This window comes from Anolis sagrei, chromosome 3 (assembly GCF_037176765.1).
Source record: "Anolis sagrei isolate rAnoSag1 chromosome 3, rAnoSag1.mat, whole genome shotgun sequence".
Taxonomy (NCBI): Eukaryota; Metazoa; Chordata; class Lepidosauria; order Squamata; family Dactyloidae; genus Anolis; species Anolis sagrei.
Window position 1 is genome coordinate 90,694,405 of NC_090023.1, and position 24,146 is coordinate 90,718,550.

A 24,146-nucleotide genomic window follows, 5' to 3' on the forward strand; every position below is an offset into this window, starting at 1 on the left:
TGTACCCTCAACTCTCTTCTGACACAATTAATAAATAGATAACAAAAAGGCACATATACATATAAAACACATATAAAATAAAACAGACTGGGGGGGGGGTGGAGATGGGGAATCCACTCCATAATGTCATTTTATTGGTGGCATGCTGGTAGAGATGGAGAAGGGACTCATCACACTAAGGCAGGTGATGAGAGCACTACAGGATATTGCACTGACCCCTAGCTATTGGTGGATCTTACCAGTCAGTAGCTAGGGATAGAAGAATCACAGCTGGGGGGTGAGGGGGGGGATTGGCAGTAGGATGCACACGGTATTGTGAGGTACTTTGGCAATGGTTTAGCTACAATACTGGCTTGTCCGCCTCATGCAATAAATATCCTGAGATTTTGGAGAATGGTTTCAAATCCCAACTGAGCCATAGAAACCCAGGGGGCATGTTATACTCTCCCAGTCTCAGTGGAAAGCAAATCATTCCAAGAAAACCCTGTGAAAAATTCACCTTAAGGTTACCATGAGTCAGAAAACTTGAAGGTGCACAACAACTGCAATTTAGCCAGTAGACACCTTGTCAGAACTACAGCAACACAAACCAGAAACTCCTGATACTCGTCACATCTGTAGGACCCCCTCTGTCTGACACTTGTTACAAAATCCCGTTGCAAGACAGGAGACTGTGGTAATCCTTTATTTCTGGATACTCCATTTCCCACCAATATGAGTTATTGGGGGATCTTGTCAACGTGAGCCTGGCCAATGGTGAGGCTAGTGGTGAAACTAGCAGTCCATCAACTTCAGAATGATTTGAGTTCCCTTGCTCTTCACATACTGGATTAGCATGTGTCTGTCTGAGGCTATTTTCCCAGTGAATGGCACACAGTGTGACAGTTATATTCACTGGAGCTGATTATTTATTTGGTGTCAAAAGCATTCCATAATAAGGCAATGCTTTTGGGTTGGAAAGATTAGCTATTTACAAGAAACGTTGCCCAGGGCATGCCAGACTGTATTTACTCAGTCTTTGAGGAGGTTCTTTCTGTGTCTCCCACTACAGCTGATGACAAAAGGTGATGCCACCAGAAAGGCCAATTATGCCTGCCTTTCCATCCAACCTTCTCCCTTTCTCTTTGAAGACTTAAAACCAAGGTCCCAGTTTGCATCCTATTACATTCGGATCACTCATTATATAGTCCAACATTCTGTGTATGTTTATTTTTCAAATGAATAATATAAAATCCTTTTTTATTATTTGCAGAATGAAGTGGGTTCTGAATGGGCAAAGTTTTATGATGAGGCATCCCAAAGGGCCAGTACGTTTGATCTGAACAGCATTAATAATGATACAGTTAAACTCCAGCTTCATTTCCTACGAAACAGAGGATCATCTGTTTTACCCACAGAAAAATACAATCAAGTATGTCGCCTAATATCTATGGGATATTTTTGTGTTGAAATCAATCTGTCAGGTGATGGTCGTAAAATAAACCTTTCTTTTGTTTTGCTTTTACTCTTATATTATAGCCTATATTGTAATATGCTTATTTTGTTAGAAGCATAAAGATAGATAATAAAACTAAATGATTCCATGCACATATCATGTTAAGTCATGCTGAAAAACTATAAACCGCTCACTCTACAAAATGATATATTTTACAAAATGGCCACATTTTGAGTCCTTAAAATATATAAATTTGTGCTGCCCATTCCCATTGATTGCACTATGTTCTACTTGATTCAATTGGTTTGTTTGGGGTTTTATTGGGGGGGGGGGTGAGCAAATCTATCGGTTGCAATCTTCAGCTGGCATCCTTTGCTGACATGTGTAAGTATCTTTATTTAGGTATTTGCTTTATATACCACTTTTCTACTAAATGGGATCCAAAGCTGCTTACAATATAAGTTGGTCTGAATGCATATGCTTAGCAATATATGGCAGAATCCAGGTCTATTACGCTGTATACCCTTTGCATTCCTATCTCATTTTCATCATTTAGGGAAAATGATACAATTTAGTGGCATGGGAAAGACACAGGACAGATAGGCAGACAGCTAGTTGTGTTTCACCTGCAAGATGACGAAAGCATCCTCTCATACTCTCCAGAAGTCACCCAGGACATCTAGCAACAGGATATCACCTTTCTACAACTAGCTTGACCTCCCTGTTGAGGCTCATGGCCACCAAATTCTCTGGGATCATAATGGGATAACAGAGTAAGGTAAAGACATAGGGAGGACATTTACTTATGATAGTGGAGTGTCTCCTCTCTTACATGTAATTGATCCAGGAGTGCAGGCAGATGTCTACATAAATAGAAGTGGTTGGATATTTTTTGTCAAATGCAAAATATTCACATTTAATTCAAGGTTGCTGAAGCAGAATTATACCAGCAAGACTGATATGTCCACAAAAGCATGGGATTAGTGCAAGTGAGTGTGCATGCTAGTTTGGCTTGGCATTCAGTAGTATATTCAACTATTCATTTAGCTGCACAAGTTTGCCAGTCAGCATAAGTAAAGCCTGGAAAAACCAGTACATAACTCCACTTGCGGAGATTTAAGCTACACAACTCTGATGTAGGATCTTAGCCCAAAAAACATTACTGTAACACTGGTCTTAAAAGTTAAAATTTGCACCATACCTTTCAAATGATATCCTTCTCATTTCAACTGCAGCTGAACTCTATTTTGAATAAAATGAGTACCATTTATAGTACTGGGGCTGTGTGCAAGCCATCTGATCCTTCCACCTGTTTACTTCTGGAACCAGGTACAGTAGAGATAATGAGCATTTCCTGTATTTCTTTACATATAGTCATGCAATCCTCTAGATGTTCAATGTATTGTCTAAAGCTTTTATGGCCGGAATCACTGGATTGTTGTAGGTTTTTCGGGCTGTATGGCCATGTTCTAGAAGCATTCTCTCCTGACGTTTAGCCTGCATCTATGGCAGGCATCCTCAGAGATTGTGAGGTCTGTTGGAAACTAGGAAAATTGGGTTTATATATCTGTAGAAGGTCCGGGGTGGGAGAAAAAACTCTTGTCTGTTGGAACTAGGTGTGAATGTTTCAATTTGCCACCTTGATTAGCATTTGATGGCCTGACAGTTTTCCAGTGTAGCTTGTTACTGCCTGGGGGGATTCTTTGTTGAGAGGTAATTAGGTGTTCCTGATTGTTTCTTCTCTGGAGTTCCCCTGTGTTTGAGATTTGTTCTTTATTTATTGTTCTAATTTTTTTAATACTGGTATCCAGATGTTGATCTTTTCATGGTTTCTCCTTTTCTACTGAAATTGTCCACATGCTTGTAGATTTCAGTGGCTTCTCTGTGTAGCCTGACATAGTAGTTGCTAATCAAGGTGGCCAATTAAAACATTCACACATATCTCCAACAGACAAGAGTTCTTTCTCCCACCCTGGACCTTCCTCAGATATATAAACCCATTTTTCCTAGTTTACAACAGACCTCACAACCTCTGAGGATGCCTGCCACAGATGCAGGTGAAACGTCAGGAGAGAATGCTTCTAGAACATGGTCATACCGCCTGAAAAACCTACAACAACCAGATGTTGTTGGACTCCTAAGCCCCAGCAACACTAAACTTGCATTGTCCATGGAAAGGAAAGCTGAGGACTCTATTCCTTTGGGCTGAATGTGGTAAAGGAGATTGTCTGGATGCTCCATCACTGATTTAACTTAGCAGAGCACTCCAGCTGATGTAATTAAAATAATAATCAGTGGGTTGATCATTGGATGACAACTCCTAGAGACTAGGATTCAGATCCTCTCTTGGTCTTGGAAACGGACTGCAGGCAACATTGTCCCAACTTCAGAGGCAATAGAAAAACCCCTCTGAATATATTTTGCCAAGAAAATCAAGTTAGAGAGTTGCCTTATAACAGGGATATCCAAACTTTTTAAGCCAAGGGCTAGTTCACAGTCCTTCAGCCTGTTGGGGGGGCAAACTATAGTTTGAAAAAATATGTACACATTCCTATGCACACTGCATATTTCTTTCTTGTAATGCAAAAAACCCACAAAAAACCATGAAAGAACAATACAATATATAAAATGAACAATTTTATCCAACTTAAACATCTTTCAATGGGAAGTGTGGGCCTGCTTTTGGCTTATGAGAGAGTCAAGCTAAGTAGGGTTTTTGTTAATTTTCAACAGAGGAGGCATGTCCACTTGTTAGAAGGATGTTGATTGTGGAGGCGGGGGGGGGGGGAGGGGGGGTTATAGTTGCCGCCTGGCTCTTACCAAAGGAGGAGCCACAGCAAAGGGCAGTCTTTTTGGAAAACGCAGGATGGTGACAGGGGATGAAGGTGGGGTGGAGAAGGAAGGGGGAAGGAAGGGAGGGAAGCCAGGCAGGCACTTGTCATCTAGAGCAGCAGTGATGGCAGCACCAGCAATGAGCACATGGGACAAGCAGGGCAATTGGGGAGCCTTCCTTTGCAAGAAATAAAGAAAAAGTAGCAGGGGAACTGAGAGAGAGAGAGACAAAGGGCAACTTGGAAGGGATGCCTGAGGCCAGAGCCACCAGAGGAGAAGGAACATAAGAGGCTGCCATTTCTCCCCCCCCCCCCTCCGAGGAGCCCGCTTTTTCCGGGGCTCTGATTCCCATGAAGGAGGGAAGGAAAGAAGGGAGGGAGGCCTGTAGAAAGAGCACAATTGGAAATTTGAACAGGGGCCACAACTGGCCCATGGGTTGAACTTTAATCTTCCTATGTCAGAAATGACTTGAAGGCATGTAACAATAAAAGCTGGTATACTAAATTGTGGATCTGTATAACTGAAATTTTGCCAAACTACAGCAAAATCCCAATTTTAATTGTATATAAACTTGATTTCATGGCAACAGGCTTGGACGTTATAATGGCAGAGAGCACTGACTACTCAGAGAGATTATGGGCTTGGCAAGGTTGGAGAGCTGATGTGGGAAAGCAAATGAGGCCTTTGTATGAAGGTTATGTTGAATTGAACAATGAGGCTGCAAGAAGTAATGGTAAGTCTCAGTACTATAATATTGATGGCTTTTGGTTGTTGGTTTCCTTTTTAGTATTTAGCCGCATTTTCTGAATTCTATATACGGTACAATCCATGCATACTGTTAATGGCAAACTCTATTGGATGAATGACTTCCACTGACAACATACTACTAGTCACATTAAAAAACGTCCAGAGAGAACCTCTCTCAAGGCATCTTTAGGTCTTCCAGTGCAATTCTTTGATCAGCTTCTGATGGAGGCATACCATAGAATTACTTTGGAGGACCTCGATACACCATTATCCTTGCTAGTGTATTTATTAATCTTTTTATTTATATACCACCTCTCCACCACTTTGGGACTCAAAATAGCTTACAAAAAATTCAAAATATTTAAATCAATATTCAAAAAATTCAAAAGTTTAAAATTAGACTAAAAAATTAAAATCTAATTAAGACATACAACAGTAAATACGCATACACTTATATACAAGTACCAAGTTTAAATGCACTCTTCACCATCATTGAAACCTGAGCTTCCTGGCTCAGAGTTGGATCCAAGAACAGACAAAAAGTGCATATTTACAGAGAATATAGCCCAATGCATTACAAGATTAGCCCTTTGGTCCAACCCACATCCTTGGGTTGCGTACAATGAAAACTATCAATTATTACTGGACAAACAATGGCCAGAGTTACAACCTTTGCATTTCTTCTCAAGCTCATGATATCATTTTTATTGTAAATTGACTGACTCTAAAACTGTTTTCCAGGTTATACTGACTATGGAGATTACTGGAGATCCGATTATGAAGTAGATTTCCCTGAGGAGTATCGATACCCACGTGCAAAGCTGATTACCGATGTGGAAAACACATTTAAACAAGTAAAATTTTAGTTTAAATTATTGCCATCCTGGTCAAAGCTGTCAAGCTCCAAAGCCGGTCAGTTGCATTGTGGGTTAAAATAGAATTGCATGAGAAAAGGGATCATTCCTTATGCAAGTATGTAAAAAGTATCAGCGGATATGTCAGCATAAAGCCCCAATAGCACTTTGGCAAAAGGTTGCAGCACTTTGCTTTATTGCATAGAAGAACCCTGATTCAAGATATCATTTTGTCACCTACTCCCAGTATGTCATACCACAACGAAATAGTGCTACATGGGCCTGACTGTTGAGAGATCTATCAAATCTCATTATGTAGAAGTCTGTAGGATTCTGACAAGGATTTTCTCTATTCAGTCATAGTACCATTTTGTGCAGTGTGCACTGGTAAAAAAAAAATCCTTTCATGTGCAAGAAATGAACATCTTAAGAGCTTTCTACTGCCGTCATGCTTGGCTTGTATGAATCCTAGAATAATCTTCAGAACATTGTTCAGGACAAATGCTGGCTCACTGACCTTTGAACAAATCAACCCAGGGCCTTATGTTCTTATGATAGCCCATTCCCAGTCATCGCTCAGCTGCTTTTATGGTTCACATTAGGAATATACAATCACAGATAAAATTCAGTGGCAGCCAAGCCGGAATGTGCAGGACCAAACACAACAGCCATGACTTTCAAAATTACCTTGTAATTGCACACAAGAAAATTTAAAAATAATTAAGATATGCATCAAGCCTTTATATATGGCAAAAATCAACCAACAATTAGTCTTTCTCTTTGCTCTAGGAATATCACTGAAATCACAAGTTCTTCTATAAATACTTTGCCCGTTGCGGCAGGGGGTGCCCTCCCACTGGCCATTCAGCATGCAGGAGGCTTCTTTTTGCTGGGCAGCCTTTTTAGGGCTGTCCTGATCCTTTGTAGGCAAAGTGCCTGCTTCAGCTTGTCCATCCCATCTGCCCTGCATGGTTGTCATGTGTTCAGTTGGTTGCCATGTGTTCGGTTATTGTTAGCTTGTCACAACTTTGGGTTGGCATGTAGCATGGGCCCTGGATCTGGCTCTCTTCCTCTACTTAGCGGAAGGGAGGCGGAATGCCCAGTCATTACCAGGGTTGCTGAGTAATGTTAGCCCTGTATTATGCCGGCGGCACCCTAGTGTGTATGTAGTATCGGTCAGCAGCAGGCTGACCGATCATGATCCAGAACCCATGCATGACAGCCAATCCTTTTTCCTGTAATCAATAAAGAAGTTGTGGCCATTTTTTCCTCCCAACTCTGTGTTTTTGTTTGTTGGTGGGAGAGGTCACCCATCCACATGCAACAGTGGTTCTCAACCTGTGGGTCCCCAGACGTTTTGGCCTTCAACTCCCAGAAATCCTAAGAGCTGATAAACTGGCTGGGATTTCAGGGAGTTGAAGGCCAAAACACCTGGGACCCACCGGTTGAGAACCGCTATCCTATAAAAACATGAGAGAATTATTTCTCATCTCACCCTAAGTTGATAAATATGGAGAAATAACAAAGCTTGTAACATTGGTGGCACCATTATAAAAATGCACATCCCAAGACCTTCTGGTTTAATAAGATGATCCTTTTCTTTATAATGTAATTAAGAGCATGAATCCCTTCTCTGGACTTGGCCAGCATTGAGAAAAAGGAGGCTTAAACCTTGGACCCAGCTTCTCTCTCCAAGCCCTTCTCCAGCAGGGAACTAAAGAGAGAGGGGGTATTTCACACTAGACAGCTATAGAACTTTCATCCCATTTTAACTGTTGTGGTTTCTACTACAGAATTCTGAGTTTTATTCTTTGGAGTCATTTGAATTTTCTGGTAAAGAAAATTCACAAAGCTCGAGATCCAAGCATTATCAAGGATAAAATACAAGTGGGATTGAAGAATAATTGTGTAGTTTAATTGTGCAGTGTGAAAAAGTCCAGTGAAATAAATTGCTTTGGTGTCAATTAAATATCACAGTGTGAAATTAGATGAATTTAAGAAATAAAATTAGGGTAATGGGAGACTTGTGGATGAACTAGTCTAGATTGTGGTTTACTTGTGAATTAAAGAAAGTAAGCCAGGGAGGAGTGGGACATTTGTACTGCCCAGTTGGTTCTTGACTGCAGTTCTATTCATTGCTCCTCAATGTCTTTGCTATTCAGGAGTACTGAGGGTTGCAGTTCAACAACATTTAAAGGACCACAAGATGTACATCCCGAAAGCAAAGTTTCCCTGCATGCAATGCATTTATCCTAGTTTCTAGCCCTTTGTAGCTTGGGGCTGTAGGTGTGGCAATATATTTTTTATTACCTTTGCTCTTATCTTTGCTCTTGATCTGGACTCAATGGTGCTTTTAAGAGGTAACACCAATGTCACTTGGCTGTCATTTCACGTTCTTACCAGTTTTTTCTTCAGTTGCCACAAGGAAACACTGGGCACAGTATGATATAATTTCAAGCTGACTAGGGTAAAACACTAATGAAAAACTTTACATTTCCCAGCAAGGCAAATGAAATTGAATTATTCTGGTTGTTTTCCAGATAGAACCCTTGTATAGGCAGCTGCATGCTTATGTGAGGCACAATTTGCAGAAGGTCTATGGCTCAAGGAACATTAACCCCAACGGATGTCTTCCTGCTCATTTACTTGGTATGAAAATACAGCATTACTAGCAGTGCCTGTTATATGTCAAAAAGACAGAAAACACTCGTTTAGGAGGTTCCATGTCACAAGCAACATAAAAGTTACTAAAATGTTTAATTTTTTGTTCTTTAATATATTTACAAATATTCACATAGAAAAGGTGTCGTTTTGTGTCCTGCTGCACTTTGTTGGATTGCAACTCCATTATGCCAGCCATTGGCTGTGCTTGATAGGAGTTTTGGGATTTGGAATCCAATATCAACAAGATGATCCCAAGTCTTCCTTTGAAGTAGAACAGTGGCTCTCAGTTTTTGATCTTCAAAATGGATCGTCAGCAGCATGGCCATTAGTAAAGGGGAATATCTAGAAAACCACTCATCTCACCCACAATGAAGTAAGGGGATCACTCTTGCCAAGTTAGGGATTCGATACCTTGTACAAGTTCTTCTGCTGTAGCCTTCACAACCCTCTTTCTAATTCCGTTCTGTCCTTCTTCTCAACCTCATTTTGCTTCGCACACATGGTTTACATCTGTACTCTCCCTTTGGCATAAGTAAGGGGTGTTATCATCTTCCAAAATGTTATCGTTCTTTCCATTTAACACACTCAAGAGAGATTTCCAGCTGTGTTCTAATGGTTGTTTCCTTCAATTGAGGACATACTCATTCAAAGCCATGAGATAGCATTCTTCTCAACAATACATATGGCAGGAATTGCTATCTGGATGTGAAACAAGATAAATTAAGACCATCGCTATTCTTTACTGGCTCCTGCCACGTGCCTTATTCTGGCCAGAGGCAGGAAATATTTTTGCCACATGAATGTATTTTCAAACCATATGAATCATTCTGAACAGGGCAACAGAGGCCTTTGACAGAGGAACAATGTAGATTTATCAAGATTTGTCATTAGTTGGCCCAGGCCTTTGTTGTATTTGGATGGAGTCAGGTGTTTCCATTTAATGCTCTGCTCTTGTTTATGAGAAATAATTTGCATTTTTCTATCTAACCAGTTAACTAGTTAATTTAGTTAGCTAGTTGCTGCCTAACTAGAAACTAGCTAAACTTTATGTGGCAGGGACTTTGCATGATGCAGAGAACAAGGTGATGATTCTTTCGAGTGGCAAATGACCTTTAATTATACCGACATTTCAGAGATAAAAAACAGACTATGTGGGAAAAATGTAGCCAAAAAAAACAAAAAACAAAAAAAACCTCAAGGAGTAGACACTGCAAAAGCTATTTATGAAGAGGAACCCACAAGCTAGGAGGGAGTGCAGCAGTTTGCTTTTGCCTCAACCTACTGGGAGGACATTATTCTCCTCTACTCTCCTTCCTGCTCAGTTAAGAGAAAATTACTTTGGAACTTGGTTTACAGCAACTAAATTAAGCTGAAGACAAAGGACTGTTTGGGAGAAGAAGCAAGAAACTGGGACATTACAGAAGCATTTTTTTGTGTCAGGAGCGACTTGAGAAACTGCAAGTCGCTTCTGGTGTGAGAGAATTGGCAGTCTGCAAGGACGTTGCCCAGGGGATGCCCAGATGTTTTGATGTTTTACCACCCTTGTGGGAGGCTTCTCTCATGTCCCTGCAACGGGGAGCTGTAGCTGATAGAGGGAGCTCATCCACGCTCTTCCCAGATTCAAACCTGCGACCTGTCGGTCTTCAGTCCTGCCGGCACAGGGGTTTAACCCACTGTGCCACCGGGGGCTCAATTGAAAGCAATTGAAAAAAGGGGACAAGAGAGGATTAATTGAGGCCCTACATGGCAAATCAGGGCACTTGAAGGGTGTGTCTTTAATGCTTAATATTGACCCATATCCAGTCTTTTTTCTTACTGAGAAATAAGGCCTCCTTCAAATGGGACAAAGGTATTGCAGCATGCTTTGCTGTACTTTACAGTATTCATTCAGTCATAGTGTTTGGCATTTGAAAGCAGCAGAAATTCTTTGTTTTGTATTTATTTGAAATTCTCCTTTTTCTGTTAAAGGTGACATGTGGGGAAGGTTTTGGACAAATTTATACCCATTAATGATTCCCTATCCAGATAAACCAAATATTGATGTCTCTTCTGCAATGGTAAAAAAGGTAGGCCATGCATGGAAATAACAACTTTTCATTTCAGAAAGGGAGTACCATAATCCTTCCATTACTACTTAGGTCCTCTGTCCAGTGTATGTGTATAAGGAAGGAGAGAATTGGGCTGCTTATGCAGTACCTATACACAACAAAGAATGATTTGTCTTGTTTTCAGAAGCACAATAAAATGCTTGCTCTCAGGGACAACCCCCGTGCCGTATTGCCAGCTTCCGTGGTGGAAGAGCATTGATGAGGAGCGACTCTGTTGCTATGTTTCAGCGCCACTTCCTCCATCACACAGGGAAGCATTGCTGAAGCTGCACGGATCCACGCTGGCTGCATTGGAGCCAGCACAACATGGTCAGGCTCAGGGGCGGTTCTTGCATTACGCGAAGTAAGCGACCGCGGAATACTTTGTTTGTCCCAGGGGCGCTCACGCGCCTCCTTAAATGCCCCTCCCTCCAAGGCTCCTCGGTTGGCCCCGCCCCTTCTGCCTCTCCAAAATGGCTGCCGGCCATTGGTTGGCTCCTCCTCCTCTTCCCACAAGGCTGCAGGGAGTCAGGAGGAGGAGCTTGGAAGCAAAGGCGCGCGCGGGAGAAAGCACGCTGCTCGGCTATTGCCTCTGCCGAGCTCAGAAGGCTTATACTCGAGTGAGAAGGGCGTCTTTCAGCCCCACACCTTCCTGCCAGGACTCTCACCTCTCAGGACAACAACCCAGCTGGGTGAGAGAAAGGAGAAGTCAGTGCCAAGAGAGCTCTGAGAGGAGGAGAGGAAGGGGTGCGTGGTTGCTGTGTGGAGAGGGCGCCACGTGCCTGTGCTGGGCTCTCTCAAGAGCTCTTTCTGGGCGCTTGCCTTCCTCCTCTCCCACCACAGCCTAGTTTCCCACTTCCTACCCCAGCCTTAACTCTCCCCAGTCCCCCTCTCCCACTTTCCCAGCCCCCTTTGCATCCCAGCCTTTCCCAGGTTCCAGCCTGTCTTCCCCATTTTCCTATCTTGCTGCTTGTCCCACTCAAGTCTTCCCCAGACCCCTTTCTCACTCTCCATTCCAATCTTTCCAGCCAACATTCTGCCGAGGGGAGAGGGATTGGGGTTTTTTGGGACCCAGGACTCCCGTGGAGCTGCCTGCCTGCCTTCCTGCTCTCCTTCCTCCTCGAAGCCAGCAGCAGAGCAGCTGCCTGGGGAAGATTGCAACATGAGCAAGACTGGGGTGCAAAAGGGATTTTGCACCCAGACTTGCTCATTTTGCAATCTTCAGGGAGCTGCTCTGCTGCTGGCTCTGAAGAGGAAGGGGAGCAGGAAGGCAGCCGCACTGGGAGCGCTGGGTCCCTAAAAACCCCAGTCCCTCTCCCTTTGTCAGAATGTTGGCTGATTTGAAGTGGAAGAGGGGAGAGGGAGAAGCAGGACATGCCTGCTGGGTAATGTAGTCTCTTTCCCTCCAAGGCAGCTCCTGTTCCTTCAGGAGGCTGGCCCCTGCTCAGATTCTGTGTGTCCTGAAGGAGGGAGAGAGGAGGAGGAAGGGTTGCCTCCACTAACTTCCCAAGGGCAGAAGCAACCTTTGAGGCAAAGTGGAGATCTGGCTTGGCTCCTCCTTTCTCTCTCCCTCTCTGTCTCTGCAAACATCATTTTCCCAGAGAAAAACAGCCTTGAAGGTGAGCAGAGGGAAGAACCATCCAGTCACACTTCCTGCCACTTAGAAGCACACAATCAAAGCACCCCCGACAGATGACTCTGCATAAAAAAGCCCAGAGTAGAAAGGAGACTCCACCATGCTCCAAGGCAGCATATTCCATTACTGAACAGCTTGGTTCCCCTCTTTTCTCTCCTGTCTTTTGAGGAAAAGTTGGAGCCCCTTTGTGTCTCTTTAAGGTTCCCAGAGGGGGAGACGGCTGGTGGAGGTGGGGATTGCCATGCTCTATTTATTATTATTGTTAATAATTTACTCTGTTATTATTACATTATTTTATTCTATTGTTATTATTACATTTATTATTCTACCTTATTATTATTATTACATTTATTGTTTTAATCTATTATTGTTGTTATTACATTTATTATTCTACCCTTACTATTATTGTTATTACATTTATTATTTTAATCTATCATTGTTATTATAACATGTATTATTTTACTCTATTTATTATTACTGGAAGGATATGTACTGGTAAGCACATTTACATTGAAAAAGGTTAGAATAATGATTTAATCAGAGTTAGACAGTTTTAAATTACAGTTTTATGTAAATATTCAAAAACATTTAAACTGCTGATGCCTCAATTAATGTAATTTTATTTTTATTTTTGAAATTTGCCAGTAACTGCTGCATTTTGCACTCTTGACTTATATAATAAATGTAATAATAACAACAACAATAGATTAAAACAATAAATGTAGTAATAAATATAATAATAACAATAGAATAAAATAATGTAATAAGTTTTCTGAGTTTTTAATGGAAAAATTAGGTGCCTCGGCTTATATTCGGGTCAGTTTATACTCGAGTATATACATTACAATTCATAACAGTAGCAAAATTACTGTTATGAAGTAGCAACGAAAATATGGTTGGGGGTCACCACAACATGAGGAACTTAATTTAGGGGTCACAGCTTTAGAAAGGTTGAGAACCACTGGTTTAGACACCTCCAAATGGAGAGGAGGAGGAGGAAGACCCTGGAGGAGAAGGGGGGCATCCTCGCTGCTGCTGCTGCTCTGTGCCACCCTCTTCTCACCCCCTTCGAGGCCTCGCCTCGAAGGGGGCGAGAAGAGGAGCATAGGGCGGCAGTAGCAGCGAGGTTTGGCCATCTCCTTCTCCTCTGGGCTCTTCTTCCTCCTCCTCTCTGTTTAGACACCTCCAAATGGAGAGGAGGAGGAGGAAGACCCTGGAGGAGAAGGGGGGAAGACCTCGCTGCTGCTGTTGCCCCACTCCGTGCTCTTCTCTCTGCACTTTGAAGCCTCTGCTTCGCCTGGAAGGCTCAAAATGTGCCAGCAGCATTCTCTCCTGACGTTTCACCCACATCAGTGGCAGGCATTCTCAGAGATTGGGAGGTCTGTTGGAAACTGACTCGCCTCCATTTCCTTCTCAGCTTTGGAATTATTACTATTATTATTATATTTTATTATATTTATTATTCTATTTACAATTATTACGTTATTATTTTTATCATGAATTATTTATATTTATTAGATTGTTATGTGTTATAAATGGCAGACATCTTCAGAGGTTGGGAACTCTGTTGGAAACTAGGCAAGTGGGGTTTATATATATCCCTGTGGAATGATGTCCAGAGTGGGAAGAACTCTTGCCTGCTTGAGGCAAGTGTGAGTGTTGACATTGGCCACCTTGATTAGCACTGAATGACCTTGCAGCTGGATGCCAAGTTTTTAAACTTTGTGTTTTCTATATACATTACAAATTTACCTTTGGTTTGCTTCTGATGCAGCAAATAACCTTGCAGCTTCAAAGCCCGGCTGCTTCCTGCCCGGGGGAATCCATTGTTGAGACGTATTAGCTGGCCTTGATTGACTCTAGTCTGCAAGGCCATTGAATGCTAATCAAGCTGATGGGATTTGGAGTACCTTCAATTGATTCAGCTCAGACTTCCACAGACCATTAAAAGTCCCATTAATGACAGATCTGAACCAAACTTGGCACACAGAACCTCCATGACCAGCAGAAAACACTGGAGGGGTTTGGGAGGAATTCACAGTAATAGGATCCTAGTGTTGCAAGAGACCTCCAAGGGCCATCCAGTCCAACCTCCTTCTGCCATAAGGGAAAAACACAATCCAAGCACTCCTAACAGATGGCCATAGAGATTCTGCTTAATAATAATACTATTATTAATAATAGTAATAGAATCATAAAGTAGGGAGACCTCCAAGGTCCATCCAATCCAACTTCCTTCTGGCATAAGCGAAAAGCACAATTAAAACACTCCTGATAGATGGCCATTTAGACTCTCAATAATAATAATAATAATAATAATAATAATAATAATAATAGCAGCAGCACCCTGGGGTAGTGTGGTGGTATGCAAAATAAAGCAGCCAGAGATTTTTTTTTGTTTGATTGGATTAGTATGTGTTTTGGATTGGATTAGTATGTGTTTTGCTGCCAAATTTGGTGCCAATTTGTCCAGCGGGTTTTGAGTTATGTTAATCCCACAAACGAACATTATATTTTTATTTATATAGATAAGGTTATTCTATCTTTAGTCATCTCAGTGGACTTACTTGTCGTGGTCCAAAATATTTTATTTTCTTTAGAATTGCTACGCATTCTAGAAGAAGTCCTTGCAGAAAGGAAGCCGTTCGTTCCGTACCTTTTTTTTCAGTAATTGGTTATTTTTTTTGGGGGGGGGGGGGGCAAAATAATGTTTGCTTACCATTGAAAATTACCTAGGGCCGGCCCTGGTCAGGCTCTTGTGTTTAGATGGAAGCTTCCTAGGATGCTTCCACTCTGGTTGTGGGCAGGACCTCCGCCAATGATCTAGTGACATTGTGTGATGGACGGCGTACCCATCCGTCACTGGACTGGCAAGGAACTGTCCTAGGGCACTAAAAAAGCCCATGTGACAAAGTGCTTCAAGTGAGAGTGAAAAACTCAATAGCAGAAAGAAATAGAATGGAATATTTTTTTCCCCAGGACTTTGCAGAACTAGTTTGCGTGTGCTGTCTCTGTCAATTTTAATTAGCTTTCTTTTATAAATGTCATGGGTATTAACTAACTATATAATTTGAACTAAGCACAGAGGCTAAAATCAAATTGCTAGTCTCAGTAAGAGTAGAGTAATGCAATCAAAGGATTTTATGTAAATGTTGACATAATATTCATTCATTCATTTCTTCTTCTTTAGGGAATTTAACAATTGGAGTTTATGTCATATACCCCATCTCATAAAATGATTTTAACTCACTACTCAAGATTAGTTTAGCTACAAGACTGCTCCAAAATCAGTAGACTGAAGCTAAATTTATTTTATTTGTTTGTATTTATATATAGCTAAAAATGCAGACTAAACAGCGAATCCCTCATGATTTAATTATTTTAAAGACTGCCAATTAACAGTAAAATCCTATTTTTTTCAGAACTGGAATGTGACCACTATATTTAAAGCTGCTGAGGCCTTTTTTGTCTCAGTCGGACTCTATGAAATGACTGAAGGCTTCTGGGACAATTCCATGCTTGAAGAACCAAACGATGGCAGGAAAGTTGTTTGTCATCCTACAGCTTGGGATTTAGGAAAAAATGACTACAGGTACTGAAAATACGATTTGATTTTTCCCCCTCCTATAATTCTTATGCTTGCACACTGCAGGCAGATAAAAACAGACACTTGTGCTCTAGAATTACCTTTTATCTCCATAGTACTAATTATTGGTGTGAAAGTTATCAGTTTATATGTATATATTAGATGAAGAATAGACACAAAACAGAGAAATTTTGTGATCCAAAGATGTATCTACACTACACTGTTATATCATTTGAACTTGTGATATAGAGAGATTCTTAGAATTCTGAATGTTTAAATATAAAGTTTATTGAGTTACTAAAATCAGTACATGTCAGCACAGTCTTATTTCAGAAGGTTGTTGGAATTAAATTAAATCAAGGTGCTAATATTGAAACCCTTAAAACACATGGGATCTTGTTACTTGAAGGAATGCCTCTTCCTATATAGACCTGACCATGGTTTGAGGTCTCTCATCAGTCAGGGCACTGTGAGAGCCTTTTCTGCTGTAGTAGTCCCAACTGGCCCTCATGCTTCTGTTATTCTGATGTCAAGTAAAATATCTTTACTTACAAATTTTTGAGGAGTATAATAGATTTCCTTGAAATTTGCCCATAAGTGGTCTTAAATGTTAGCTTCCTTTAACATCATCATCATCATTATTGTTATTATTATTATTTACAGTATTTATATACTACTTTTCTCACCCCTAGGGGGACTCAAAATGGTTTACACATGGATAATGGAAAAAATTCAATCTCTTATTATTATTATTATTATTATTATTATTATTATTATTATTAACTTTATTTGTACCCCGCTAGCATCTCCCGAAGGACTCGATGCAGCTTACACAGGCCATGGCCTCAATAAAAACAGCATAACAGCATAACAAAATACATAGAATCATAGAATCAAAGAGTTGGAAGAGACCTCATGGGCCATCCAGTCCAACCCCCTGCCAAGAAGCAGGAACATTGCACTCAAATCACCCCTGACAGATGGCCATCCAGCCCCTGTTTAAAAGCTTCCAAAGAAGGAGCCTCCACCACACTCCAGGGCAGAGAGTTCCACTGCTGAACGGCTCTCACAGTTAGGAAGTTCTTCCTCATGTTCAGATGGAATCTCCTTTCTTGTAGTTTGAAGCCATTGTTCTGCGTCCTAGTCTCCAAGGAAGCAGAAAACAAGCTTGCTCCCTCCTCCCTGTGGCTTCCTCTCACATATTTATACATGGCTATCATATCTCCTCTCAGCCTTCTCTTCTTCAGGCTAAACATGCCCAGCTCCTTACATAACTTAAAGCAAATCAAACAATAAAACAATAGCAGTAAACAATAAAAAACAATACACCATGACACAATAAAACTAGGGCTGGGCCAAATGTGATGGGTACATATTAAAAAGTGGTGGGTGTGATAGGTGGTATGTCGGAATTTAGGGTAAGTGCAGTGTGCAGACAATCTTAAAACTGATAAAGTGCTTCTGGGACATATTGCTGGAGTTCCTATTCTGGAAAGGCACAACTACAATCGTAAAACCACACTTTAAACATAAATCATATTAAAACAGTACATCCCCAAATATCAAAACAGTTATTAAAACCATAAAACAATCTCATCAGTCGAGTTGCTGTTCCAGTCCTTGTCCCACTAAAAGCTGCATACATCTAATGTCCAAAGGCCTGGTCCCAGAACTATGATTTTAATTTTTTTCTAAAGGTCAGGAGCAAGGGAGCAGATCTTACCTCCTTTGGGAGTGTGTTCCATAGGTAGGGGGCCACAGCCGAGAAGGCCCTGCTCCTCGTCCCCGCCAGCCGCATTTGCATTGTTGACAGGAGCGAGAGTGGGGCCTCCCCAGATGATCTTAAATTGCAAGGTGGGACATAGGGGCAGATGCGTTCGGACAAGTAAGCTGGGCCCGAACCATATAGAGCTTTATAGGTCAAAACCAGCACTTTGAATTGGGCTCAGAGATGGACCGGCAGCCAGTGGAGCTGTGTTTAAATTATTTTTTTTCATATGTGTTTGGTCTTTAGCTTATTGTTGCTTTATGTTATTTGAAACTGTTCAAAAGTTGATTTTATGGCATGTTGCCCTGAGATCTTCTAATGTATTTTAAATTATGATAATGCCAATAATAATACATTAAAAATAAGCCAAAATATTGTAGTGCTGCACTGCAGAGAAAAGCAAGGCATATCAGGGGCTGAATTGTAGTATGTTCATAAAATAATAGGTTTGTTAAGTGAGCAATTTGCTCTTCTGGGTTAAAAAATAATGAAAGCAACAAAGAGATTATTTTAAGAATGATAGCCATGTTAAAGCACATGCTATATTAAATATGGATTTTTGTTTACTTCCTTACTTTTGTATAAGTGTCTGGATCTGGGCCACAATGTATAGATTATGAGACAGCTAATTTTTTCCTTCTATTTTCTCAAAATCTCCCCAACTCTTACCAGTGGAGGATAGCTCCTATGGGAATGACCCTAAACGACTAATACATGGTGGCCCTGGTGCATAATGGGGGGCCATGGACTTCCTTGTTGCAAGAAACATATTATAAAATTAACGCTACAAATTTAAAGTCATATATTGTTTAATTCTTAGTCTGCCCCACTAAAATGCTACAAAGAGATGTGACACATTGAAGAATAAATGATTTATTAATGCATGAAATCATAACTTGTATTTTAAGGCTGAATTGCATTTTTCTGTAGGATCAAGATGTGCACCAAAGTGACTATGGATGACTTCCTCACAGCACATCATGAGATGGGTCACATTGAATATGATATGGCTTATTCCCATCTTCCCCTTTTGCTGAAAGGGGGTGCCAATGAAGGCTTCCATGAAGCTGTAGGAGAGATCATGTCACTCTCTGCAGCTACTCCAAAGCACTTGAAATCCCTTGGCCTTCTGGAGCCTACTTTTCAAGAAGATAGTGGTAAGCTGGCATGTTATGATGATGTTGGAATTGCTAGCAGCTCTGAAGGTTCAAGATATAACTAGAGTGCAACCCCCCTATCCATGAAGACACATGCCTGGACCTCACAAAAATAAGGGACACTGTGAACCCTAATTAAATAAAAGACTTCAAGAATGCCATAGAATCACACCATAGGACCCAAAAGTTCTAGAGAGAACATATTTTCCTAGATGTGTAGAAATGAAACTGCAGATACTGGGCTCTAAGATACTGCCCCCATGAATACCGTGGTTGTGCTATTTTATTAATATATCAAATCTCTTTGAAATAATTTTCTTGTCCTTAAAAAAAGAAGAAAATGCATTATATGGCAGTGTAGATTTGACCATGGAGCATTAAAAATATTTCCAGTTTAATAATGATGTTAGTTAATCTAAAGCTTGGAAGTACCATGTTAAAAATAAATGCGTTATTTTTGAACTTGGCATTACCCATGACTTTTATAAAGATTATACTTTTGCTTTCTTGTTGCAAAAAAAAATGGGTTGGATTTGGTTGGAAAGCTGGATGTTTTTATTTTTTCAGGGTGAAAAATATTATATTGATAACAAGATATCAACAATGTGTTAGTTTATTCTTAAAAAGTAACACTCAGTGAGAATGTGTTGGTGTTTATACATAATTCAAAGCTCTGGGTTAGTTATGTTCTTTTTACAGCCAATTATTTGACCCTCTATAAATTATGGATTTTTACTCTTTTGTCTTATTGTAATGTTTCCCTCTATATTCTTCTAACTGAAGAAATGTTCTGAATTTTTCTTCTTCTTTCATAATCAGATAAGGTCCACAGCACGAGCCAATTGGGTGAAATGACTTTGAAAAAATTAATAACTTTTACCAGTCAATTTTTACTTGCAGTTTTCATGCAGTCCTTTCAGCCAGTTTTTCTTTTCCCCTTTCAGAAACAGATATCAATTTCCTGCTCAAACAAGCCCTAACTATTGTTGGAACAATGCCGTTCACTTACATGCTGGAGAAATGGCGGTGGATGGTGTTTTCTGGGGAGATCCCAAATGACCAGTGGATGAGCAAATGGTGGGAGATGAAGTAAGTAGTGGAAATAATTAGAAAGCCGTAAGAGATTTCTGGGTTTTTAAAAAAATATTTTTCAAATGCAGATTTTTTTTTTGCGGGGGGGGGGGGGGTGGAGGCAAGTGACTATCTGATCTGCAGAATGAATGCAGTTTGACACCAATGGTCATGGCTCATTGCTATGAAATCATGGGACTTATAGTTTTACAAGGTCTTTCGTCTTCTCTGCTAAAAAATATTGCTGCCTCACCAAACTATGCTTCCTTATCATGGAGCCATGGCTGTTAACGTGATGTCAAACTGCGTTAACTCTACCATACAGAAGCACCCCATTCCTCAAGGTTTCACAAACGTTGGCTATCTCTCTAGTTCTAGATATTGTTTCATGTATGCAATGAAAGACAGGCCTTTCATTTAAGTATGTATTCCAAAGCTATAAATCTCTTCCTTTTTTAGACGGACTTATATGCAGTTGATCCTGCATATCCACGGATTCAACAATCCATGGATTGAAAATATGCCCCCCAAACAAACCCCCCAAAAAGCCAAATCTCAATTTTATCATTTTGTGTAAGTGACACCATTTCAATACACTCTTGTATAAAGGCCCTTCTAGACAGGCTCAAAAATGCAGGGCCTATCATGCTTTTACTGGAAATGTCCAAACGATACCTCTGGTAAAAGCAAATTAATTTGGGACAAAGCAGGTAAACCTTGCTTAGTCCTGAATTAGATACATCGTAAGACCTGGATCCTAGGTAAGATCCAGGCTTTACCAGTTGTGGTTCCTGTGTGGATTGGGCCTGGGGACCGCGTCACACAATCCCCGGGTCCAATCCACACAGCTATCTCTGTTTTTCTGGACTCCGTGAGCCCCAAAAAACAAAAGTACACAACCCTCCCCCAAAACCCCAAAAGAAGCCCTTAAAAGAAAGAAAAACTTACTTGGCCACCATTAAGATACTAGAGTCCTCTTGATGTGTAGAAATGACACTCCAGGAGACTGGAGGAGGAGGGGGGCAGGAGCAATTTTTCTCTCTCCTCCTGCTTTCTCCTGGCACATTATTTCTACACACTAGGAGGACTCCAGAAGTAACTTAATAATGGCTGGGTATGTTTTTCTTTCTTTTAAGTGCTTGTTTTGGAGGGCTTTAGGGTGACCACATATCATCCTAGTAGTTTCCAGGATTGCATGGGGACAACCCCCCCAAAAAAGTCTGGGTTGGGGGGGGGGTTAAAAACCTGTTTTGGTGTAGATTTGGATGCTGTCTGGAAGTGCCAATTGTGGGATGAGCATCCACATATGTTGGTGTCTACAGTAGCTCTGATTTTTATTCCAGTACATCAAAAATGTGCCTTTAAACCAGTTCTAGGGAACAGTTTTTGAGCCTTATGCCAAATTGGGAAGGATGCATGCCATCAGTTGGGGAGGCCGAAAGGACAAGGAACAGCAAAAGCAAAGTGAAAAGAGTGAGAAGTAATTCTTATCATTGTGGATATTTTCCCATCTAGCAGGAGTAAGCTGCAGTGTTACAACCTCTGACTGGCACCACAGAGTTCACTGACCTGTGACAGCTTCTCAGCTGCCAGCAAACCGGAGTTCACTTCCCTGCATCAGAATCCTAGTCTTTGAACAACTTTGTAGCTTTGATCAGGGATGAAAGGAAAAGAAGTTGACAGGCCACATACAGGACTCCCCTAGATCTGGCCCAAGGGGTTGAGGTGTGCACTCCCTGATCAAACCTTTCTTCCTTCATAATGGTAATCAAAGCTCTTGATATTTCTCTTCTCTACAGGAGAGAGATAGTAGGTGTTGTGGAGCCACTGCCACACGATGAGACATATTGTGACCCTGCAGTTCTTTTCCATGTAGCCAATGACTATTCTTTTATAAGGTAGGTCAGGTTATTCTTGTTATTTTTATTGGTCTCAGTCTTACATTTAATTGTTGTTGTTGTTGTGTTGTCATCATTGTGTGCCTTCAAGTTATTCCTGGCTTATGGTGACGCTAAGGTGACTCTATCATGGGGTGTCTTATACAGAGTGACTTTCCATAGTCAAGCAGAGAATCAAACCCTGTTCTCTCACATTGTAGTCCAGTGCTCAAACCATTACCCCACACTGGCTCTCCTTATATGTAATATTCAGTTTTGAAGGGGACCCATGTCCTTATTCAGAACTTATTATCAGAAGGCAGGGGCTTGCATTAGAAAGTCGCAGGAAAGAATCCCAAATAAAGAGCCAAACAATGCATGGAAGAAGGACATTCTAATCGTTTTCCCCACCTCATTTACCCTGTATAGATGGGTGCATAGAGTTGGGTTTTTGCAGGCAGATAACTCCCTCATATTTCTCACTGTCAGTCTTGGCCCTTTACTGCAGAAGTTGAGAAGATTTTTTCTTGTTAGGTTTAGTGAGTCTGTTTATATTGATTCCCTGTAAAGCACTAAACCTGCAGGCGGAATTCAACTCTCAGTCCTGCCTTCAAACAGTGCATTCCCTCCAAGAAACCATCTGCTGTTGGAATTTTGCCCATCTCACTTGCAATCATATTGCTCCCATTTTCAATTTTTCCCTTCCCTTTAAAGCAAAACTGGGAAGTATGGATGGAAAGCATATTTGAAATTATTTGAAAAATGGTTGATAAATACATTTTGTGCATGTTGAGAAACTCTGAAAAGAACTTTGCCCTGATAAGAATCTTGGAGATAAAATTTTATTTTGCACAATATTTGCATGTGGGGTTTTTTTAGCACATAAAACAGCATTTTCTTCACAGAAAACAATGTTCTGTATAGAAATATTAGTTTACATGCAGAAAGTGTTGTTTCATGCATAGAAAAGGGTGTTTTCTGCACAAAACAATCATGTTTGAAATCCATACATAATAAGTCCTGAACTGAAAATAGGTTTCAAAACCACTTTAAATGTAGTCTGAGTACATTCATAATATTTGCATTTACTTACAAAGGTTCTGACTGAGCATACATTGAGTGTCAGTTTAGTCTAGGTCCAAAAATCTGCAAGCCTGTCCTATTTCTCTCAATTCCACCGCCTTTCAGAAGTGCTGTTGGCTAGAATCCTAGAATCCTAGAATCCTCCAGACTGTATCCTCCCATTATTTTTTAAAAATATTTGCATTTTAATAATGGAACTGTGGAGTGTGTTAAATAATGTGCTATGTTTCTTGATTTTTTTAAACTCTTTTATTTAAGCTATGTTTTAAATGTGTTTTAAGTTGTTTTTAATAATAATAATAATAATAATAATAATAATAATTTTATTTTTGTATCCTGTCACCATCTTCCTAAAGGGACTTGGGGTGGCTTACATGGGGACAAGCTCAGTCAAACATAGTTAAAATAAACACAGTAAAATTTACAAAACAACAACAACAAAACAACCACTGAACAAGCAACCAATAGCCTGACATGGTAAACAAATGCTGAGCTCAGGTAGGCAAGCTGGTGCAATTCAGTTGCAAGGTCAGTGCTGATGGATAAAGTGCAGGAACCAGGTGATAAGTTAGGACTAGGAGGGCAATATGAAATAGAATACAGTATCTATAGGGCAAGGAGCAGTAGTAAAGTGCAACCGCAAGCCATTGAGTTACTGTTGGGGGGGTGGCAAAGTTATCTGGTGAACTGCTTAATCAAAGGCACAGTGGAACATCCACATTTTTAGGTCTTTACAAAAAATGGGCAGGGTGGTCCCATCTCCCTAAGGAGAGAGTTCAAGAGCTGGGGGGCCACCACCAAGAAGGCCCTCTCTCTCATCCCCACCAATGTGACGGGGGTAGGAGCAAAAGGGGAGCCTCCCCAGAAGATCTTAGATCATGCAGGTTTGTAGGGGAAGTTTTACCTGTCTTTAATCATGTTTTCTACCATTTGTTGTTGTTGTGTGCTTTCAAATAATTTCTGATTTCTGGTGACCCTAAGGCAAAACATATCAAGGTTTTTCTGAAGCTAAGAACGTATGACTTGCCCAAGGTCACCAGGTGGATAGTCTCGCCCTGTCCTCCAGAACCATAGTCAATTTTTGAACGATTATATGCAAGCTTTTTTTAATTAATTTATAAATTTTGTCAATTAATGTTTTAGCTGCATCTTTTAAGATTATTATAAGATGCTTTGAATCTCATTAGAATATAAACCCAATAAATAAACAAACAAACATGTGAATCCTGTGGGTTATCAAGTGTTGAGTGGTGAGTCCACAGTTGCACAAATCTATTGATTCAATGGGCTACTGTGTTTAGGGTTTACAGTAGGTTTTAGCCTGCACAGCTCTACTTTTTACACCTCCC

The 24,146-nt window shown here is 40.7% G+C and overlaps 1 protein-coding gene across 1 annotated transcript in view; it reads left to right on the forward strand.

The window, feature by feature from the left end:
- The window catches only part of ACE2 (angiotensin converting enzyme 2), a 40,858-nt gene that overhangs the window by 5,465 nt on the left and 11,247 nt on the right, over nucleotides 1–24,146 (forward strand). Inside the window, exons 3-12 of the mRNA XM_060770011.2 lie at nucleotides 1,253–1,411; nucleotides 2,671–2,764; nucleotides 4,857–5,000; nucleotides 5,756–5,868; nucleotides 8,409–8,517; nucleotides 10,501–10,598; nucleotides 15,678–15,847; nucleotides 18,540–18,766; nucleotides 19,711–19,855; nucleotides 21,637–21,735. Of these exons, the coding sequence (XP_060625994.2) occupies nucleotides 1,253–1,411; nucleotides 2,671–2,764; nucleotides 4,857–5,000; nucleotides 5,756–5,868; nucleotides 8,409–8,517; nucleotides 10,501–10,598; nucleotides 15,678–15,847; nucleotides 18,540–18,766; nucleotides 19,711–19,855; nucleotides 21,637–21,735 (1,358 nt within the window). The remainder of the gene's footprint in view (nucleotides 1–1,252; nucleotides 1,412–2,670; nucleotides 2,765–4,856; nucleotides 5,001–5,755; nucleotides 5,869–8,408; nucleotides 8,518–10,500; nucleotides 10,599–15,677; nucleotides 15,848–18,539; nucleotides 18,767–19,710; nucleotides 19,856–21,636; nucleotides 21,736–24,146) is intronic.